This window comes from Dermacentor albipictus, chromosome 3 (genome assembly GCF_038994185.2).
Source record: "Dermacentor albipictus isolate Rhodes 1998 colony chromosome 3, USDA_Dalb.pri_finalv2, whole genome shotgun sequence".
NCBI lineage: Eukaryota > Metazoa > Arthropoda > Arachnida > Ixodida > Ixodidae > Dermacentor > Dermacentor albipictus.
Window position 1 is genome coordinate 82,334,815 of NC_091823.1, and position 22,691 is coordinate 82,357,505.

General features: G+C 47.1%; 1 protein-coding gene across 3 annotated transcripts in view; it reads right to left on the reverse strand.

The window, feature by feature from the left end:
• Positions 1–22,691, reverse strand: part of LOC139046655 (sodium- and chloride-dependent glycine transporter 1-like) — a 183,315-nt gene that overhangs the window by 25,350 nt on the left and 135,274 nt on the right. For all 3 annotated transcript variants that reach the window (XM_070535697.1, XM_070535695.1, XM_070535696.1), the window contains exons 2-8: positions 10,684–10,894; positions 7,158–7,292; positions 4,908–5,051; positions 3,505–3,658; positions 2,809–2,941; positions 2,029–2,163; positions 1,451–1,554 (exon numbers count right to left, since the gene is read on the reverse strand). In XM_070535697.1, coding sequence (XP_070391798.1) covers positions 1,451–1,554; positions 2,029–2,163; positions 2,809–2,941; positions 3,505–3,658; positions 4,908–5,051; positions 7,158–7,292; positions 10,684–10,894 — 1,016 coding nt within the window. The remainder of the gene's footprint in view (positions 1–1,450; positions 1,555–2,028; positions 2,164–2,808; positions 2,942–3,504; positions 3,659–4,907; positions 5,052–7,157; positions 7,293–10,683; positions 10,895–22,691) is intronic.

Here is a 22,691-nt window from a genome sequence, read left to right on the forward strand (position 1 = left end):
CGTCATCATTCTCCCGTTTTGGTGGCGGGAGATTTGAATTGCGATAAAGGTATTCGGACCTTTCAGATGAAATTTTCAAGTAAACTAAGTCTTATCTGGCACGAAACAAGCGTTGCGAGGTTACTGCAATGGTATTTAAACAGTCGACGTCGGCTTAGCATCAGCCTTTAGCGTCCCTTCAGGCATTCAGCAAACCTATTGCGTATATGCTTAGATAACTACAAATGAATAGATCCAAAAAAAAAACATGCATGATGACGACAAAAATGATGAGGGGGGGGGGGGGGGTGAGTAGGTGCAGCGAACACGCGTACATAAGCTCGCTCACTCACAGAATCCGCAGAACACATACTAATACGTTTTGTAGAAACAAGAGTACCTATTTAAGCACATCTAGTACATATTCATAGGCGTGCATACATACATACATACATACATATATATATATATATATATATATATATATATATATATATATATATATATATATATATATATATATATATATATATATATATATATATTGTAACCCAAGTGATATATCTCTGCCATGCCTTATTTTATTTGGTATGTATGTTGTTAAACAGCTTCAAACCAATCAATTTAAACATCTGGCTTACATGTGCTTATCGTACTTATACAACAAACTTGCCGACGATAATTTACTGCGGTGTTAGGCTAGCCCGCACATGAAGTATAGATAAGTATAATCGACGGTTGCAGCACTATGGGTGGATGTGTAGGAAGTAAACTGCAAGGCTGATAGAAGAGGACTCGCGAGTTTAAAATTCGTGTGACGAAGGTTGGGAAGATCGAATAGTTCAGTAAAAAAAAAAAAAGAAGGAAAGCGACGTATACCAGGGTGCACGGCCACCGATTAGTGCTGAGTAGCATCGGTTATTTACATGTCACTGGAAATTGACGTAGGCGAGTATTCGCTTGAAATATTGCACGACTAATACTCATTCAAAACAACGAGAATGTCGTCGTTTGTTTGTAGTCACGCCGGCTTGTAACCTTGTTCGCGGTCTATTTCACACAGCGCCAGACCTCCGCCGAACTTTATTGCACTTGTTCAAGTTCTGTCGAGAGAGACGCTTACATTTTCCAGGTTTGTTCTCTCCCTTTAAGTTTTGGTTGCGGTATACGCGGTTTTCATTTGGCGTCTTCGATATTTGCAATCCCGGTGTTATTTTTACACCGTAGGTTGTGTTTGCCATTGCGAGTTCATTACCGCGGTAGCCCCGACAATGGTATTTGCTCTGTCTTTTCCTATAATAGTGTGAGCGTGGCTTGTAGATCTATACTCTCCGAAACATCACGCTGCGACAGGTTTTCCTGCACTTTTGTAGCGGAATAACTGAATGTCTTGAGGGACTCCGCTTGCACCGGATTGCGTCAACGCGAAATTTCAGTTTTTCTCAACGCATCAATGAAAGCGGAAACTCACTTGTAGCAGTCATTATGAAACTTGTTGTAAGACGACAGTGTGATGAGTCCTCCCCAAGCAGGACTCAGAGCGAAAAATATCTGCACCGCCGCATCTCCCCAGACCTGAGAGCAAAGAATAACTACGGTTAAACTTCGCTTCGTCTTCGTCAGAAACAGCACAGAGAGACGAATAAAGAGACACTGAAGAAAAGAAATAAGTTTGTGCAGACAAAGTAGCCTTTGAAAAACTATTATCGTGAACTTCACGGTGATAGATTGGCGATTAGATGAAAAAAAAGATTTAGGTCAAAGTTCTACCATCTGAATTTCGCTCCGAAGCCTCAGCGTCGGCATGTCAATGTGACCTCATGGATTTCAAAATATGAAGGTATAATTAAGCTGCTACTGCTCAGTAAATTTTTTTCAGAACTTGCCACGTTTAGTCCTTGGCCATTTAGGAATGCATGCAATGTAGCTCATCTTTAACTAACAATCTTTAGTGAATAAATTGTATGGAAAAAAAAGAGAGATGCAAGTGTTCATTATATCCACTTATGAATTTTCCATGCGGATGGTAATCCCAATGTTTGCGCTTACCTGCGGGGTAAGTAGTAGCCTCCAGTTAGGCGTGACGTAGAACATGATTCCCTCATAGGCACCAGGCAAGGTAACACCGCGGAAAAACAATATCACCAGCACCACGTAGGGAAAAAGGGCAGTAAAGTACACCACCTGCGTAAAAGAAAACAGAAAACTAGAATTAGGAACAATATTTGGAAGAACAAGAGAAAGGTAGTTTTGCCAGAACGCGAAGCATTGAAGGCGATAGCAAGGTTTAACGTTGCGCTGAAGGAGTTTCAAAACGCTGTAGTACGCGTCTCAGAATGATGTGTAGAATAAAGAGGAAACAAAAGAAAAAAGGGCAATGTCAGGCAGTACATAAAATTGCTTTCTATTTATGGCGCCTTCCCTTCCCCAAGGCGCTGAGCCACGCTCCCTAAAGGGCTGCAGAAAACAGCGCCTCTTCATCTCTACAATCACTCTCTCTATATCCCAAAACGGAGAAGTAACAACGGGAAGGCGAAATATAAAGACAGCAGAAAGAGAAATGCGATGGGTTTGATAGAAAATTGAACGCGGTCAGACTCGAAGAACCAAAAGCCACTCATGCGGGCGAGGCAACCTGATCGCTTGTCTTTAAATATATCTATATCTATATCTATATATCATATATGACCGAGTATGACCGTCGAACTCTGATCATGGGGCGCTTCTGAGTTGATTTTGGTACAGCTACAACGTTGCGACTCTCGAGCTCTGAACAAACGCTATAGGAAAGTGAAAAAGACGAGATATTGGGTAAGAGCGCGCACTCACTTTTCCCGAGGACTGGACGCCTTTGCAGAGGCATAGGAAGACAATGATCCAGGCAAGTAGCAAGCACAAGGCCAAAGGCCACCGTATCTCGCCCGTTTCTCGTATACTGGGAGATTCACCGAGCACGAAGAACCTGCAAAGGTGGGACAGGGTAAGCACGCCAGAGCGTAAGGATGTCGATTGCTAGTTGCTGGCACTCTTGAATTAGTGTGTTTGCAATTACTTAGTTTCGGACCTTGCGACTGTGCGAGATTTGATTGGTTGACTGATTGGGGTTTAACGATGACGGTGCTCACTTCTAGCGGCGTATTCTCTTAATTGGCGTAGCAACAAGCAGCCACCTAGCCTTCGTAAGCTACTTACGTGCTACCATATCGTAATCTAGCACTGCGCCTATCTGCTTCATCTAATAAAGTTGCGCGTGCCTTGCCTTTGGCGATCACGTCTTTATCCCGTCCTTGCTTTCTTTTCCCCACTATTACTCCGGTGTTCCTTTTTTTATTTTTGTGCTTAACGAAGATCCCTATGGCTAAATGTTAGGTAGCACGCTACAAGTCAACAGTACCGCTATTTAAGAGGCTATGATCGAGAGCTCTGAAACAATTGAGTTCACCCGGAGTTGTTTAATGTACGCTCAAAAAGGCACCCGAGTCTTTCCTTATTTTAAAATTTTTCTAGAGGGTATTTATGCCTTACCTGAAGTATTCAGCCGATGGCGTTCGCTTTGCCATGTTCTTTACAAGTGCTGATATATTCAATTCTTGGGCCATACTTTGGTTGAAGCAGGTCTGGTTGTAATAGGATCCGTTGGTCCTAAAGCACGCGTCGGCGTCTTCGTACTGATAACAGGCTGAGAATAACAACAAAACACGGATGCATCAAGCGGCAGCTATATCAAAACCTCGTATTTCGCAACACTGACACCATATTCGTTACCGAACAAGAGCTCACAAGGACAAGAAAGAAAGCCACAAAAACGCAAAACAAGTGGGACGCGATTCCCAGACACATATGCACTGCCGAGCTCGGATAGCCCCAGATTCAGGCAGGCGCGGTATTTTTGCGGCTCGGCGCCCTCGCGGTACTTCATTGATTCAAATTTTGACACACCACGCGCCAAAGCACTTACATCAGAGTACCATGTTTGGACTACGCTGTGCTTAGCCTGTCTCTTCGGCAAGGCCCCTATACACAGTGACGAAGCCCCGCGATAGCAATGCTGACATCTTCGTGTCGGCGGTCGAACTCTATACCCCATCTCTCTCTCGGTCTCCCTGACAACCTTCGGCGAGTTCACAAAAAACGTGCAAGTCTTAACAGTCCAAAAAATATACGCCAGTCAGTAAACAAGGAACTACAAAGTTGAAAGCTTGTTGTAGTCGTGCAAATCAGCAAGAATCCGACAGAACATTTTACGGAGAGAAATTGAACATTGCTACTCTAACTTAATGCCACGAAGAAAGTTATATAACAGTAATGTACGTTTATAAAAAACAATGCCGCGAAGCACCTTGAAAAGAAAGCTCCTTTTTTTCGATTATAAATCTTATACTCATACTCACGGAAGTGTAGAACTACGGCATGAATTGTTATTTTATGGAACACGAGGTGTGTTGTTTAATGAGCATTTGTTGCTGCTTATCACAGGGGAACCTTGTTAAAAGCCAGTGGATGCTACGTTGCAGATGCAGGCTTTGAGTAGAGCTCACTTGAACTCTGAACTATTTTTTTTTTGTCGGGGAACATTATTCAGAGAGTGTTCATAATTCGAGCATGGATCTTGTGTGTGCCCCGATTTAACATGTTTCCCTAATCATGCCAATGCGAAAACAAATGTTGTTGTACAATGTGCACTACATGTGCGCCACACACTAACTGTACACACGAGTAGCTGGTGTACAAGATTCTGTCGCATAACATGATCAGCGGAATGCACCAAGAGCGCCTGTAATTTATTCTTCTTGTTCCCTCTTTTCGCACCTTGACGTTTCAAACACAGACGATGTCGCAATACATGGCTGGCGTTACGGTTGACTGTTCTCACACATTACTTTCGCCCCCCCCCCCCCCATCAGCAAGTGCCAACGAAACTGTCATACCTGGAGTGCACCACTCCGGGTCGCATTTCTCCCAAGGCAGCGTTTTGGACCAGGATGCGAACATATAGAACAGCGTCCAGGCGATGATCAGGTTGTAGTAGAGCATAACGATGCCGGACACAATCACCATACCGTAGCCTAGACCTGCAATGAAAACGTGGAAACAGCTGTTGAACATTGCGCTACAGCAGATTTCTACCTGCGAAGGCCAGCCAACACTTGTGACCAACGCCCCAAAATATTTTAACCTCAATCTAGTGCAATGCGAAGGGAGTACACTGCTTATTAAGAAAGCTGCCTAAACTACTCATACGCTCTGGAGCATAAGCAGTCAAGCGGAGCTTTTTTCTACAGTTTACACATGACTGTTTTAGCCACTAGATCAGGGCACTTTCTTGCTAAAGGCATACAGCAAGCAGCACTGTTATTTGCAGTTTATGAAAAAATAGGTGCTAAAGTAGGACCTACTCCCATTGTTCGGGGAGCTAAATGCAATAGGCCGAATTGCAATAAATGTGCTGACATTTACGGACAGTAAGTCTCCATACAGCTCTATACTCTGGAAATTCCTGCATATTCTGGTTTTGATGTGCACTCTACTCTTAGTTAGCTAAATAGATTGAAACTGAAACAACACACTTATGCAGTAGAAAAACAAGAAAGGGGCTGGCAGATGCAATGGCACACTGTGGTATAAACTTTTTTAAAACAGGGTTGAAGTACCTCAGACAGGCTGGCCAACGTTTCGATAGGTGGACCTATCTTCGTCAAAGGCGGCCTCGTCATCCTCGGCGTGTTAGTTTTAAAGGGTTAGTGCAGTGACGTCACGTGCGGGTGTTGTCGCTGGCGGCTGGTTTTAAAGAGAGAGATTACAAGAGGGAACAGGCGCTGTCGTCCGACGTCTGTGAGCCTCATTCTCAAGACGAAGGGACAAGAGCGTGAAAGTGGGCACGCGGGGAGGAAAGAAAAGAAATAGAAGCAGAAAAAAGGGAAAAAAAACAGGGGGGTGCCAGGGCCGTACCAAGACACAACAAAGGGGGGGGGGGTGAAAGAAAAAGAAAGAGAAAAATGAAATCTTTAAGAAATACGGGGGCTTGGGAGCGTGTTGGGAATGCGAAAGGTTAGGAGGTAATCCGGGGGAGTCGTTGGCGGCATGTTTTTGATTACCTCCTAACCTTTCGCATTCCCAACACGCTCCCAAGCCCCCGTATTTCTTAAAGATTTCATTTTTCTCTTTCTTTTTCTTTCACCCCCCCCCCTTTGTTGTGTCTTGGTACGGCCCTGGCACCCCCCTGTTTTTTTTCCCTTTTTTCTGCTTCTATTTCTTTTCTTTCCTCCCCGCGTGCCCACTTTCACGCTCTTGTCCCTTCGTCTTGAGAATGAGGCTCACAGACGTCGGACGACAGCGCCTGTTCCCTCTTGTAATCTCTCTCTTTAAAACCAGCCGCCAGCGACAACGCCCGCACGTGACGTCACTGCACTAACCCTTTAAAACTAACACGCCGAGGATGACGAGGCCGCCTTTGACGAAGATAGGTCCACCTATCGAAACGTTGGCCAGCCTGTCTGAGGTACTTCAACCCTGTTTTAAAAAAGTTTATACCACTTATGCAGTAGAGATATACGTGCAGTTAGATCACTATTTCTTAGGTGCAAAATCAGTTTCATATCTGATTATGTCTTACGCCGAACAAGTATTCTCGAACTTTGTCCTACTGCATGTAACACGTACGAGGTAGCTACTGATACAACAACAATGTCCGACGCAATGTTCCGTTGTACCTTATATTGTATAGCGGTGACTTTGCGCGCCGATTGTTCGCACGTAGAAAGAGTCTTCAAGCGCTGTAACCTTGAATACTTATGAAGAAAGTTGTCTTACAGTACCACTTAGTAACCACTGACACGGCCTACATGCCCCAGCAGCAAATTACTTGTTCAGAAGCATGTACGTTGCGCAAGCGCATTAGGCTTAGCGCTGGCCTAAACATGCAATAACTAATCAGCTCACCTTCTCCAACCAGGAACCCTCAGTTTGCATAAATTCAACACGGCCTACACAGCTCGTTAAAGAGACCAACAGAGCAGGGCGGCAGCAAGACAAAATATGAAGCCATGTGCTTAATACAAAAGGCAAAAAGAAAAAAAAAGAGAGGGAAGATAATAAACGAGAAAAATAGAATAAACAAACAGCACAATGAACGAGTCGTCGTCACCAGTGGCGCTAGACACAAACGATGCGCCACGTACCATGGAAGAGAGGGCAGAAGCGCTCAAAGATGGCGATGGGCCCCAGACTAGAGTACTGCCCGAAGGACAGCTCCATGAACATGAGCGGAAGTCCCGCAAGGATCATCATCACAAAGAACGGGATCAGGAAGGCCCCTGCAACAGCGAAAAAAAAAAGACACACAAGAAATAGATACGCTGTGGCGGTAGGTCATCAAGTCCTTCCCTATCGCTCTCTCTGGGGAGACGGACACTCTCGAAGAAATGCGCGCATCAACGCTCGCGCCGCCACAGTCTCATCCCCTTCGCCCGATCAGAATGACGCACGAAGAGCCAGAGGAAGTGTTTCCACGTGCGCATCGAAGACGATGCGGTCAAGGTCGCGCGCCTTGCAAAATAGCGTGGACCGAATCTGGGGGTATCCTTCCGCATCACAAAACAATGTTGAGATGGGATGCGGAATAGCATTAAGCGCAGGCCTGCCGGATTGTCGTCGTGTGTGGCTTCTCGTTCGCACGGCAATGCAACAGATATATACCCAAGGCGAAAAAAAGAAAAAGAAATACCAGGGAGTTCACTTATCCTTATCTCCGCTTCTGTGTCCTTTTACCGGCTCGAGAGCTCGCCTAAATTGAAGAGACCCCCCCCCCCTCTCTCTCCTCCCCCTATTTCTTTCGACGATTCGTACCGCGCATGAAAAGATAGCAATTCCCGTGCGTGACAACGACGCGAAAGTATCGATTGTCATTTGTGTATGCGGTAAGCCCGTATCGAAGGAAATCACTGGGGCTCAACATGCTTGTTCTTAAGCATGAAATGCTTTTAACTTTTGTCGTCGGCGACTTTCAAGTGGCCTTGAGCCAAAAGCCAGAGCCGCTATCCGGGCACTCAAACGCGAACATCCGGGCAAGTTGCGAGATTAAAACGAGATCACCTGTGTAATCAGTGAAAACTTAAGAAAATGCAGCCTCTGGCCGCATTTTGTGAGGACCTTTGTAATACGGTTCTTTGTAGCGGGCCGCATTACATCCGTTATTTACTGCCTAAACAAATTACAAATAATATTGCTTCTCAGTTCTTCCTAATATTTGTTTACAACGTCACTCAAGCTTTAACTTCTAGTATGCTTAAGTTTTCACTGGTTATTTCCAATAGCGACGTTAAGAAAGCAGATACAGGACACCGTACACTTCATTGCCATCTTTTGGCTTTAAGCCCTCTTTTGAATGCCAGCGGTCCGTGAGTTCCACGGCGCGGGTGTTGCGTCGCTTCGAGAGATGGCGCTACACTGTCCACCCGCCACGGTGGCTTAGCGATTATGGTATTGCGCTGCTAAGCACGAGTTCGCGGGATCAAATCCCGGCCGCGGCGGCCACATTTCGATGGAAGCGAAACGCAAGAACGCCCGTGTCCCGTGCATTGGGGGCACGTTAAAGGTCCCCTGGTGGTCAAAATTAATCCGGAGTCCCCCACTACAGCGTGTCTTATAATGATATCGCGGTTTTGGCACGTGAAACCACAGAATTCAATTCGTTATTCTTCTAGCTAGGCAGTACGTTTTGTCTCCCTGGCGTCATTCGCTACCTGTCTTGCCGCCTTCAGCCGGTTTTCTTCTAGCAGAGCAGCGTACATATGGACCAGTCCACAGTATGGCGTGGTGCGGTGCGGTGCAGTGTAATTTGGTGGGGTGTGGTGGAGTGCGCCGTTGCGAACATGCACTACACCGACTTTAAGACTGTGGCTAGTATCCCCTCCAACCAATCTGGTTTGCCGGTTTCCATTAGATGCTTAAATCTACTCTCGATTGCGGAAGAGCCAGCAATTTATTTTTTCAAATCTAACGTTATGAACACTCTTTGTATGTGCGCAATGAATACTAACGAAAAGTTGTCACTTGTTTTCATGAAGTCTCATTTTCTTTGCCATACCTGTGCTTTTATTATTATTATTATTATTATTATTATTATTATTATTATTATTATTATTATTTGTTTTGAAAACACATACCCGCTTGAGAGGAGTACGCGGATTCCTAACATCACTCGTACGTTTACAGCCGCAGCTGTCATGAGTAGTTGCGGCTCTAGTTGTGTCTGTCCATGTGCAGCACTAAATAATTATCATAGCCAAGTCACAATGACAACATTAACGTAAGGCCAATATATACAAGTAAACGAAGAACCGACAATCTTCTGGGAAACACTCCCCTCTCATCCTTGTGTCGCTGGCACCTTGAGTAACACTATAGACGATGTTTTTCCGTTTTTTTTTTACATCATGTACATTTCATCAAGCCTTGATATAGCAATAGCTGTACGAGTGATCTTGTTTAAGGTGAACTGCATCTCACAGATATGTAAAGTTGACAAATCGGATTACTGGGCCCCAATAAGAAACACTATACTACTTATTGCCGGCTAAATCTTCTACTAACACTGAATCTGTGTATGTTAAACGGAAGAATATTGTTTGTCAACGGAGATAACGAAACGCAAAATCTATGCTTTAGTACTTTGCGCCAATTCAGGGTACCGATGCCGCCAAAGCGAAGCCGCGAATCTGACGTTATTTTTTGCGTAATTGAGCGCTTTCAATTGCCGCCAAAATGCACAAATGATTGCATGCTAATTTTCTTGATGTACTTCAAAGGCAATGTAATTTTTCATTATTCAGAAGCCATCAAACAGTGTAATTGGCATGCAAATATGCCCTGTGAGATAGTCTAAGTGTCCACGACGTCAGGAGGGGAGGTGACGAGACCTGGTGCAGGTGTTTCAAGGTCGCATCACCATTTGCCATTATTAGCCCTCCTTTCTTGCGTGGTTCCCAGTTTTACTGAGCCTCAAATGCAATGATGCCGAGCTTATTTCGTAATAGAGAAGCGAACTTGATCCACCAAACAAATGAAGACGCTGAAAGATAAAGACGCACATGGCGTGTTCTTTTTTTTTTGTGTGTGTGGTTTCTTTCTTCTCGGGAAGTATCAAGAAGCCCATGTTACCCTACTGGTATTCTTCCAACTCGTTTGGCTGGAAAGGGTGCTGACATGACATTTTGGATTCGTTTCATGACTTAAATGAAATTTGTGCACCTCTAAACCCTAGAACGAAATAGTGACGGGCCTCACAGCTACCTAAACAATTTTTATAACAGCTTTCCTAGAGCCAGTTTCGGTTACGCATTTCTGGAGTCTATTGTTACGTCAGCATGCGGGAGCTAGACATTGCGACGTTTTGACTCTCGTTCCGGCTCGACCGATCGACTCGGATACTGCTCATTGTGAGGACCGATGTAGCCGCAGAGCAGACGAGAAACGAAACCGGGGGAAACGAAACCGAAACTGCCTCTAGGAAAGTCGTTATGATAAATTATTTAGGAAGCTATGAGGCCCATCGCTACTTTTGCTATGGTTTAGGGCTTTAGAACTTTCATTTAACTCGAAAAGAATCAGTGCTCGAAACTATCCTGTCAGCGCCCCTTTAAAGCTTTCTTTTCGGCCACTCGTTCACTCGCTCATAGGCGCGCGCATGATCGCGCGCTCGCTCACCGCCTCCGTTGCTGTAGACGAGGTATGGAAACCTCCAGACGTTTCCGAGGCCGACCGAGTAGCCCAGCAGGGAGAGTATGAAGTCGAAGCGGCCGGTCCAAGTGCCGCGCTCGACGTACTCGCCGTCCGAGCCCCGCTCCTCGTCCTCGCCTCCCCGCGGGGACAAGGGCACCTGGGAGCTGACCCGTGGAAACTCCTGCTCCATGTCATTCTGCGGCGTGAGGAGATAAATTGGCAGTCAGTCACCGTAAGGGCACCTCGGTAAAGGTCTCGGGTGCCTATATGGCATGACATCGCGACCCAACATCCTAGAAGGAGCTGCAGTCAAAAAGGTTGCCCGCAGAGGATTTCTAGGCGGGGCACTAGTCAGGTGGTATCATAAATGCAAGATCACGAGGAGAAAGAATGAAGGTGAGAAGAGAGGGAAGGCAAAGGCGTTAATAGGAAAAGGACAATAGAAAAACATTGAGAAGAAAAACGCGGCAAACGCACAGACAAATGAAAAACGTCAGTTTGCATTGGGGGCACGTTAAAGAATCCCAAGTGGTCGAAATCAATTCGGAGTCTCCCACTATGGCGTGCCTAATAACCGTATCGTAATTTTTGCACATAAAAGCCCAGAACTGAAACAATTACTTTAATAACATTATTTTGCACTTCTGGTCTAGCGAACTATGCTGTCCCGCCCCATGGGTCATCATAGGAGATTTCAATGCACACCATCCAGCATGGGGAAGTACAAGGACAAATGCAAGAGGACGAAGATTAGCAAGCATCGCCCACAATTATGGCCTTATTCTCCTGAACGATGGTAGCCCCACCTTTCTTCGAGGCGTGACATACGGCAGCTGCCTCGACCTTGCTTTCGTCTCCAACTCTCTCGCCAGATGTGTGAAGTGGTTTCCAGACATTGAGACACATGGGAGTGACCACATTCCCACCTATCTGAGCATCAAAGGCTTGTCGTCTAGATCAGGCTTCCGGAATACCATTCGGACGATTCAATGGGCCAACTTCAAATCTGAGATGGAAGATGCCTGCCGCGAGGGCCTACTATCAGGGTTAGAGCAAACGATTAAAATGACGATGCAAAACGCCACTCGCATGATGACGACTTCTTCCACGCGGAATGACTTCGACATAGAATTAGAGCGCCTTCGAGCGCTTCGTCGCCGGGCGGAACGTCGATATCGGCGTACAAAATCAATTCATGACCTTAGGGCAGCCTGGAGGATGCAAAAGAAGATTCAGCGTCGTATGGATAGATTAGCGTCGGAACGTTGGGCAATGTTTTGCCAGAAACTCGACCCCCGCAAGCCACTGTCTCACATTTGGAAAACGGTGCAAGGTCTGCGTTGCCTTCCAGAACGGCGTTTCCCATTCAAGGCGCTAGCGCTTTTCCAAGGGCGGCAAGACATCGATGTCGCAGAAGACTTTTGTGCGCGGATCGCAGACCAATCGACTCGTCCAGATTCTCCAGCCCGAGCTGACGTCCCCAATTCCCGTGATGGCCGCATGGACCTTCCTTTTACAATGGAGGAGCTCGAAGCGGCTCTAGCTCTCTGCAGGCGCTCATCATCTCCGGGTCCGGATGGTATATCATACCGGGCCTTGTGCTATCTCGGAGAGTCCGCACGGATAGAGTTGTTGAGCCTTTACAACTCCTCATGGCAGGAGGGAAATGTTCCTGACGAATGGAAAGTAAGCCGCCTGGTGCCACTCCTAAAGCAGGGCAAATCCCCATTAGAACTCACCTCTTACCGCCCAATAGCGCTGGCCAGCTGTGTAGGAAAGATAATGGAACGGATGATCCTTGGCCGCCTGGAATGGTACCTTGAATACTACAAGATTTATCCGATTTCCATGGCTGGTTTTCGACGTGACCGCTCTTCTATCGACAATGTAGTTGATCTCGTTTCATATGTCCAGCACGAAAAGTCCCGTAAGCGTTTATCTGCAGCTTTATTCCTAGATGTGAAAGGGGCATACGATAACGTATTACATGAGGCCATTCTCGACGCCCTTGCGACGGTTGGCCTAGGTGGTCGAGTTTTTTGTGGATTGCAAGCTACCTATCTGCAAGATCATTCTTTGTGTTAACTGACGATGGCCCAACTACGCGACGCTATACCAGCAGGGGCGTTCCTCAAGGCGGTGCTCTCAGCCCGACGCTATTCAACCTCGCTCGTGTTGGACTTGCTGAGTACTTGCCAACTACCATCAAAATTTCAATATACGCTGACGACATCTGTGTCTGGACTTCGGCAGTCACACGTCCTCAGATACGTGCGCGACTTCAAAGAGCGGCCACTTTGACAGCGAACTACTTGTGTAAACAGGGTCTCAGCATATCACCAGAAAAATGCGCACTAGTAGCATTTACTCGCAAACCGATGACGCCTTATATCATCTCAATCAATGGGCGGACCATTTCCTATGTCCGAACCCACAGATTCCTTGGCGTAATTATTGACCGAGACCGCTGTTGGAGCCCGCACGTGGCCTACATGAAACGGCGCCTGACAGCAACTTCCCAGTTGTTTCAATACTTGGCAGGAAAGACGTGGGGGATGTCAGTAGACGCAATGCTTAAACTCTACAGAGCTCTCTTTCTCGGTTTTCTAAGATTTAGTCTACCTGTACTGACCAACACCTGCAAGACAAATATTCGTGTTCTGCAGGCAGCACAAGCTCAAGCACTCAGAGTCTGCCTTGGTTTGCCCAGATGCACCTCAACAGAGGCAACTCTTGCGATTGCTCGGAACCATCCAATGCGAACTCACATTACGGTGGAAGCCCTGAGAACGCACATCAGACACTTTGCACGTGCCACCTATCACCACCTTGCAGCACTACCTTCAGACAGGCACCAATCATCATTCGCTAAAACTATCATCAAATACAACGACAAACTTCCATCGGGCTTCACCGCTGCATCTAAACCATCGATACCCCCTTGGTGTCTTATCAGCCCTACAGTCCATCTCAGTGTACCAGGAATCGGAAAAAAGTCTGAACTGTCGTCGCCTGTGCTCAAACAACTGTCTCTGCTTCTTCTGCACGAGAGGTACGCGGACAGGGAACACATTTATACCGATGGTTCCACAAACATCCAGTGTTCGTCCGGTGCTGTGGTTGTCCCAGCAAAAGCTATTACCATCAGCTTTAGGACTGACCACCCAACAACATCGACATCTGCTGAACTAGCTGCTCTTCGCGCTGCACTTCGTGTCGTCAATCGGGAGCCACCTCGACAATGGTCAATATTCAGCGATTCAAAGGCAGCCCTACAATCTGTACTATCACCTCTGCATCGCGGGCCATTCGAACAGCTCGTATTCGATATTAGATGCCTACTCCATACATCACAGGAGAAAGGACACCACGTGACGTTTCAGTGGCTGCCAAGTCACTGCGGCGTCAGTGGAAATGAAGACACCGATAATGCCGCTCGGGCAGCTCTTGAAGACGCACAAGAAGAGGCCATACCGCTTTCACGATCCGACGCAGCTAGCAGACTTCGAGTGCTTGCACATGAGATCACGCTATCTTTATGGTGCACACCAAACAGCCAGACCACCCAGAGCAACCGTCAATACCACCTGCCCTCTTTGATGCATCTCTATATGCCAACTGCACTGCGTCGAAGAGAGGCGACTCTGCTTTATCGCTTATGGCTGGGGGTGGCTTTCACTAAATCTTACTCCTTCCGCATTGGAATGGCCGACAACGATCTCTGTAATGCCTGTCTTTGCGAGGAGACGCTGTAACATGTTCTGTACGACTGTCCTGAATATAATTTTCAGCGACAGTCCCTGGCATCTGTTCTAGCGCGCCTTGACAGTAGACCACTGTCCCTCGACACGATTTTCACATGCCGCCGACAGAATATATCGCAGGTGAAGGCGACAAAGGGACTACTTCGGTTTTTGAGAGAGACGGGATTGGACAAGCGGCTGTGAGAGTGACGTCGCGTACCATGCCAGAATGATGGACTCCAACGGACGATGTGTGTGTGCTGTGCTCTGTGCTCTCTCTCCCTCTCCCCCTTCCCCATCTTTAATCTCCCCCATCCCTCTCCCATGTGTAGGGTAGCAAACCGGTTAAGCCAAACTGGTTAACCTCCCTACCTTTCCTTCTCCACTTTTTCCTTCCTTCCTTCCTTCCTTCCTTCCTTTATTAGGAAAATCTAAATGCTTCGCACTCAGCGAATTCACAACAATGACATTCATAAGAAAACGAATAAAAGTAAGTTACAAGTGACTGGTTCATATACTTAAATGACAGTACTTGCTGTGCAAATTCGGTGTTGTGACATACCACGTGCTAATTTGAACTTTAGATAAACCCTCCGTTAGCGCTTTCAGAAGTATATTTACCTTTTACGTTGTATCATATATATATATATATATATATATATATATATATATATATATATATATATATATATATATATATATGTGTGTGTGTGTGTGTGTGTGTGTGTGTGTGTGTGTGTGTGTGTGTGCGTGTGCGCGTGTGTGCGCGTGCGTGCGTGTGCGTGCGTGCGCGTGCGTGCGTGTGCGTGTGCGTGTGCATGCGTGCGCGTGCGCGTGTGCGTGTGCGTGTGCGCGTGCGCGTGCGTGTGCGTGTGCGTGTGTGTGTGCCATATTTGTGTTCCAGGTCTCTGTCTCTTTTTCTCGTTTGGTTCTTTAGCGGGCCAATTTTTTATAAGCACTGTTTGCCTAAGATAAAGTGGAGCAGTAGGCTTCATCCATGATACCAACCTTTCCTGAACACACAATTACCCCGAAGTTGTCTGAGAGAAGCCTAATAATCATCATTCCTCTGACTGTTCGATAGCACGCCTACTGTATTCTTGGCACGCAGTGCATTACAATAACTGAGCTCATTTCAAGTTGTTCCGAAAGACTGATTAGCGAAGCCCTTTCGTATCTCCGTGACGGTGGCATTAGTGGAAAATTAGTTGAGCACATTGTCCCGCTGCGGATGCGTCCAGATGCGGACGTATCAATATCACCTCGTTAAGAAGGCTGATCAGAGTCGAAAATGAGAGTCACATACATGCAAATATTGAAATCCATATCCGAATTACGTTACGCGTGCCACGTTTTATTAAAATAGCCTTAAATGAGGTTACGAAAAGAAAAAGAAGAGAAAAAAGAGAAAGAAACACTAGAGATAACGATGACGCACAAACGAGTGAATTATTTAAAAACTCTGTTTCCATCATTCTTGTTCCGTCTGGTGCACCTGATAATATGCCTAGATATGCAGCTGTCATGAAAGCAAATGTCGGTGCTTAGAAACTTATTAGGTAACACGACACTGTTCTTAAGAGCATGTAAAACGAATCCGTGGACATCGAGGGAAATGCTAGCCATAAGAAATGCGGAACGGTAAAATAAACACACTTTGGCAAAAAAAAAAACACTTTGCAAGGAAAACATAGATGCCGTTCGATGAAAAACAACCAACGATCAGGTACTAAGAACACTCCCTGCATCGACATATCAATATTTACGGCTGCTATAACTCATGCTTTCCGGAACGGAACCAGGAAAGAAAACTGGACATTAGAACCATGGCTTTTGTGGAACGTATCGTGCCCAACGCGTATGTTTACATACTGTTCCACAGCAAGGATCGATTTAGCTGTCAAGCTGCAAATAGCCACAATTGGAGTCACGTATAGGAAAGAGAGGGAGAAAAAAAGTGCGCCCATTTTAACTACATACATTTCTAGTCCCTCGCATTTCTTCATGATAGCATGCAGTTGTACAGTATGATAAAAACCGACACTGGCTGAAAAAAAAGAAAGAAATGAAAGAAAGAAATCGAAGATTTTTGCGTAGTAGGTGACTCAAAATCGATTCTGGTATTTTTCTCTAGTTTTTCAAGGAGACAGTGTAAGTGTTGTACGAGAGACAGAGAAAAAACAGAAACAACCGAACTGCGAGGATGTTGCCAGAAAAAGAAAAGAAGCCCGGTTTTATGCTTCGGAAAAGGGATTTAACAAAATGGCAAGTAAGCACGATAAGAAACGGAAATTTGGACACAATATTCCGAGGCGGCGCAATTCGCTATCACAGCCTGTTTCGGAGGCCCGGAAACATCAGCAAGCGAACCCTAGGTATGTCTACATTTAGCTCACTATATAGTCCGTTATTTTGGCGCGCTAGTATACACTCGGGTCTCTCTGCACTCGGGAAGCCCTGTTTGAACGCGTTTTGTCGCCTCACGCTAGAGTATTTATTCAAATGGACTCTCCCTAACATCCGTACATATATCCGAACATAATATCCACACATGAGGAATGGCCTCTTAATAGCCGTGTATAGGGCACATCAGCACATGGACAGAGCAATCAGGCATAGCAAGCTCATATGCAGATTTCGAATGTCATACAAATAAACGAATGAAAAAAAATAACCGATAATTATGATACTCCCCCCTAATACGTAATTTGAGTGCAGCTCTATACGTGTTTTCATTTCGCGCGTCAATATTTTGTACTGTGATTACATGGGTACACGGTTTATATTAGGAAGGGAACGCTGTGAGTAGCGTAGCTGGCGCAGATAATCTGCGCAGCAGACATTGCAAACGGAGGAAAGTGTGGCGCAACTGCGTCGCTAATCAGGAAATCGCGACAGTCAGTGCGTGGGTGACGCGTAGGCGCGATTCACAGCGGCCCCTGCACACAGACCTCCGCTCATGCAGCGCTTTGTTTCCATACAGACGACGCGTGCTATTCTGGCGCCATATCGTAGCCACCATCGCCGCACAGACCGTCTTGCGCGGCACTACGCTTTTCTGCGTAGTGCCGCGCACTACGCAGAAAATGCGTGCTGAAATCAGGGGCGAACACAACGATGTCGTCGAGGTAGCACAAACACGTGCTCCATTTTAGGCCGCGCAAGATATTGTCCATCATTCGTTCAAAGGTAGCAGGCGCATTGCATAGGCCAAATGTCATCACTATAAATTCGTATAAACCATCTGGCGTAACGAATGCAGTTTTAGGGCGATCAACGGCTGACATCGGGACCTGCCAGTAGCCCGAGCGTAAATCCAACGAAGAGAAGAATTTAGCGCCTTGCAAGCTGTCCAGAGCGTCGTCGGTAGACGTCTTTGCGCGTTATCTTGTTGAGACGGCGATAATCGACGCAGAACCAAATGGAACCATCTTTTTTTGTGACGAGAACCACCGGTGATGCCCACGGGCTATTGGAAGGTCGAATGGTACCACGCTGAAGCATGTCGTCCACATGGTCACTGATCACCTGACGCTCCTTGGCGGATACGCGGTACGGGCGCTGCCGCAATGGCGCGTTGGAGCCAGTGTCGATGTGGTGGCTGACGGCTGACGAGCGACCCAGAGTAGGCTGAGCGACATCAACAGAAGAGCGGAACTGGGCAAGCAGGTGAAGAAGCTGGGAGCGCTGCTCGGAAGTAAGGTCATCGGCAATGAAAGGTGTGAATAAGTCGGGTGATGGCGGGGCAGAAGTGGAAAGTGCACAGAAGTCGGTGAGCTCTGCATACAAAGCATCCGGCACGTCGGTTATAAACATGTCATCAATAGGCTGAACATGGCCAAGTGCTTCGCCGCGAAGAGCCATCAGGGCTGTAGGGAGCGGATTGCAGACAACGATGGCACTGAAACCGGCTGAAATGTCAAGCGCGGTGAAACGCAGGGGAACGTCTTTGCGGGTCATGAAGAGTTCAAAAGGAGTGAAGAAGACAGCGCCTTCAGAGACAGCGCCACAGAAGACGGGAACAACGGCAGACGAGTACGGCGGTATGGCGATGTCTTCTCGAACTAGCTTAGCGGTAAGAGAAGTGGCGCCGACGAGGGGCATATCAAACAGAGGTGATAATTCGACTTCTGCACGTGCACAATTGATGACGGCGTTATTTCGCGAAAGAAAGTCCCACCCAAGTATCACGTCGTGAGGACAGGACTGGAGAACCACAAACTCAACAATATAGAGAACGCCCTGAATAACAACTCTAGCTGTGCATGCTGCTGAAGGCTGAACTGGCTGCGCGCTTGCTGTGTGAAGAGAAAACCCAGAAAGTGGTGTCGTAACTTTTCGTAAAGCGCGAGAGAGGCGTTCGTTTAGGACAGACACGGCTGCTCCAGTATCAATTAGCGCAACGGTAGGGACGCCGTCAACAGTAAGATCGACAACGTTCGAAGGCGACAATGGAGGACTTGTACAGATCGACGGTGACGCAGTTCTTGCCTCCTGAACTGCGGCGCTTAGTTTTCCTCTTGCGTGAGTGAAGGGCGCCGACGCATGGGGGACAACGAGCGGCGACGCGGGGAAGGTGAACTACGTGTAAGGACCGGGCGCTCGGCTGGTGGCCTGTTCGACTGCCGACTAAAGTAAGTGTCGTGGAAAGGCTGCACGTTGGCGTAGGGAGGCGACTGCACAAACTCATCGGAGTGCAGCATGCGGCGGCGGCAGAGTCGTGCAACGTGGCCGGGAGTACCGCAGGCATAACATATGGGCCTGTTTGTCTTGCGTGTGCCAAGGATTAGTAAAGGCAGGTGCAGGTCGATGAACGGGACTATGAACGGGTGGTGGCGGTCGAGGATGTAGCGCAACGAGTGGTTGACGAGGGTGCTGCGCGGCGACGGATGCGTAAGTAAGTGGCGCGGCGGCAGGGTACTGCTGATGTTGCATTGGTAGAGCCTCAGCAACTTGGTCTTCAATAACCCGCCGGAGCGTAGGGGCGAGCTGTGTAGGAGGCTGTTGCGGCAGCGGCTGCTGTAGCTCAGCGAAGGGTAGCAGAGAAAGCTGACGTGCAACTTCCTCCCGCACGAAAGCTTGGATTTGTTTGAGCAAGGAGGAACGATCAGAGGAGGCTGTCATGGAAGAGAGGGCCTCGTCAGCCACTGGAGGGGCACCTGGTCAACTCGCGCTGCCTCCTCAACTCGTCGTAGCTTTGGCACAAGTTTATGAGCTCTGCTACGGTGCGCGGGCTGTCATCGGCGATGCCATCGAAAATGTCATCGGCGATGCCCTTAAAAATGTGCTTCAATTTGTCATTTTCCGGTATAGACGCATCCACGCGTTTGCATAGATCGAGAACCTCTTCAATATAACAGGTGAATGTTTCACCGGGTTGTTGCACTCGCTCTCGTAACCGCTGCTCGGCGCGCACCTTGTGGACGGCAGGGCGACCGAAAACTGTAGCGAAACTGGTCTTGAACGCGGACCAGGACTGCAAGTCGGCTTCGCGATTCGCAAACGTCATAGAATATGACGGCATTTAACTTGGCGGTATCATCCCATCGATTGTGCAAGCTCACCCGTTCGTACGTAGCCAACCAGTCATTGACGTCCTGTTCATGCGTACCGCTGAAAACCGCTGGATGGCGTTGAGGGACAGCGCCAGAACAGGCAACGGGGGGTGGCGGCGGCGTCGGCTGGGGAGAGTCAGGCATGACGGGAGGCAGAGTCCGAGACCGGAGTTCCAGGGTGTAGATGTTCTTGAGTACCCAGCACCTCCACCAATTGTAATGGGTGCACTGAACAGTTCCGATGGTAATGTCTCTTAGTAACCGAGAAGGCAGGTGACGCAGAGCAGGAACAGCTGGTTGCCCGAACGGCTCACACTCGTGCCAAGCACTGGCGATACGGCTGGCCCACTGGTTGCACAGCAGGCATGGAAGAGACGATCTGGCTGGCCTTGTTCTTGTGCTCTTCTTCATTACAGACGCTATATTTTGGAAGCAACCTTAGGAAAATTACATCGACATCTGCGAGTTTAAAGTTACATACATTCAGTTGCTCGCATTCAAAATGTAAGCAAACGCTAAAGAGAGAAAGAAAGAAACACGTTCTCATGCTTTGGTGAAAGCTACACATTTTGATGTAAAGACACTCAACTACTCGTTTCAATAAACGAGTTGCTGTGAGTATCTATTTCAGTACACATTAGTACTGGTGTATACTGGTGTACACAGGTGTAAAAAATACAAGAGTCAAGGCAGCTTTTAACCAGTGGATCCGTTCGGTCACTTCCTTTCATGGTACGATGACTAATGATGATTATGGGTGCCATTAGCGAGGGTGTGCCTCGTGTGACAGTCCGTGATGTGAAATACAGAGTCGTATTAGGCGGTTAATGTTGTTTGAACCTCAAATAATATTTCCATTGATGGTGGCCTGAGATTAGTGCGCGATTGCAATAGAACATTATGCAGCAATTCGCTCATTTTTATCGCTGTTCAGCATTTTAACATTAATCTGAGCCCCGAAAGTAACAGTATATGGTTTGCTTTCAGACTTTTTACGTCCTATGCAGTTCTCTTTTTGTCTGTAGAGCTGATTGTCAATGCAAGCATGGACTTTCTTCTAGACCAGTCTGTGTCTTGTTTATCCTCACTGCAAATATTTACCATGAACATTCTAGCTTAGAGCTTTGCCTATTCAGCCAACAGCGCTGATTTCTAACGAGCCGACAGAGAAGTAGCCATGTAACGTGAGATAGACACTCTGTATTTATGAACAGTGATGTATTCGTACGTATTTACCATGTTTACAGAATTGCGTTAGAAGGCTTTGGTAAACGTAACAGTTGTATTTTTTTGTTAAAGTCCCTCTCTAAACACAGTGACTAGAACGTTTGCCAACACTGGGCTACAGTAAATGCACAGTATGCCTGCCCGTTCACTCCTGAATAAGACCATTATTAGGCGTGGGGACAAAAAAGGCGCGGTACATTAAAGCCCTTAGCGTTCTCTGCACACCCATACGATAGTAGCATCGCATGGAACAAGATATTCTTGCATACCGCTCCGCCATTTTACAGCGAATCTGTGTATGACTAGGGTTACATGTATTTTTCATGCGCGTCAACAAAAATTATCGTCATCAATGGCTCATACCCCCGTAAGCAAGAAAAAAAAAATGCAATGGCTCATAGTCCCCTAAGGCAGAGGCTACAAGCACTCAACAAAGTGAAGCGAACAGTGCACACATTCTTTCTAATCACACATACACCATAGAAAAGAGCATGCCGAAAAGTGCCTTTATCAATGGCTCATACCATCAGAAGCAATGGCTCATACCGCCGGAAGAAAGAAAAAAAAATGCGATAGCTGACAGCTCCCAACCTAAAGACCCTTGGCCAGCTCCGACCTCGAGGATCAGCAACGGCTGATTGCGACGGCCCAGGATGTCCCAGCCAGGACGGTCCAGCCCAGGATGTCCCAGGACGGCCCAGCCCGAGCTCAAGACATTTTGGATTGAGGACGCCTCTCGAAAGCTTCATTTATGTAACAAACATGCTTATTATCTCTCTCTCTCTCTCGCTCATGGCTACAAAATGTATGTACATTTGTCCTCTTAACTCGCAAGACGACAATGCCAGCGACTGTGGGGTGGATGTCTGTGCCGTACAAACGAAAGACGGAATTGTGATATCCACTGCGCATGTATATCCAGGCACCATGACTGTGCACTGTGCACTGTGCATGTGCACCATGACTTTACGGACACGCTGTATATCACAGTAAACAAAGCCGCCGTCACTGCCCTTACCGAATGATGAAAGTAAATACATTTACCCTTGTATAGTCGTGTGTGATGTGCTACAGCTTCGCCGGTCATCAACCTTCACAGAGTGGAATGACTCCTCCGTTTATTATTTTTTTTTATTTTTTAGACGGCACACAGATATTATGCCTGCATTATTCCTTTTTCTTCGTGAGTACAAGTATCGCAGGGGGGAAGCAACATCCAGCATATGGTGCGGACATCGTAGGGAACTGCGCATCGAAGTTGATCGCTGTAAGCCACCAGCCAATCCCGTCTCTTTTCCTAATCATGACGGATACCTCGGTGCGCAAAAAAAAAAAATACAGAAGCGTTAGTCCTCAACACGAGCGCGAAAGCATCGGTAGAGACGCGGCACTTGGGACTGCCTGCGTGGGACATCCTTTTTATAGCAAGCGTGACAAAAAAAAGCAAGGGCCGAACCATACGGCGCGG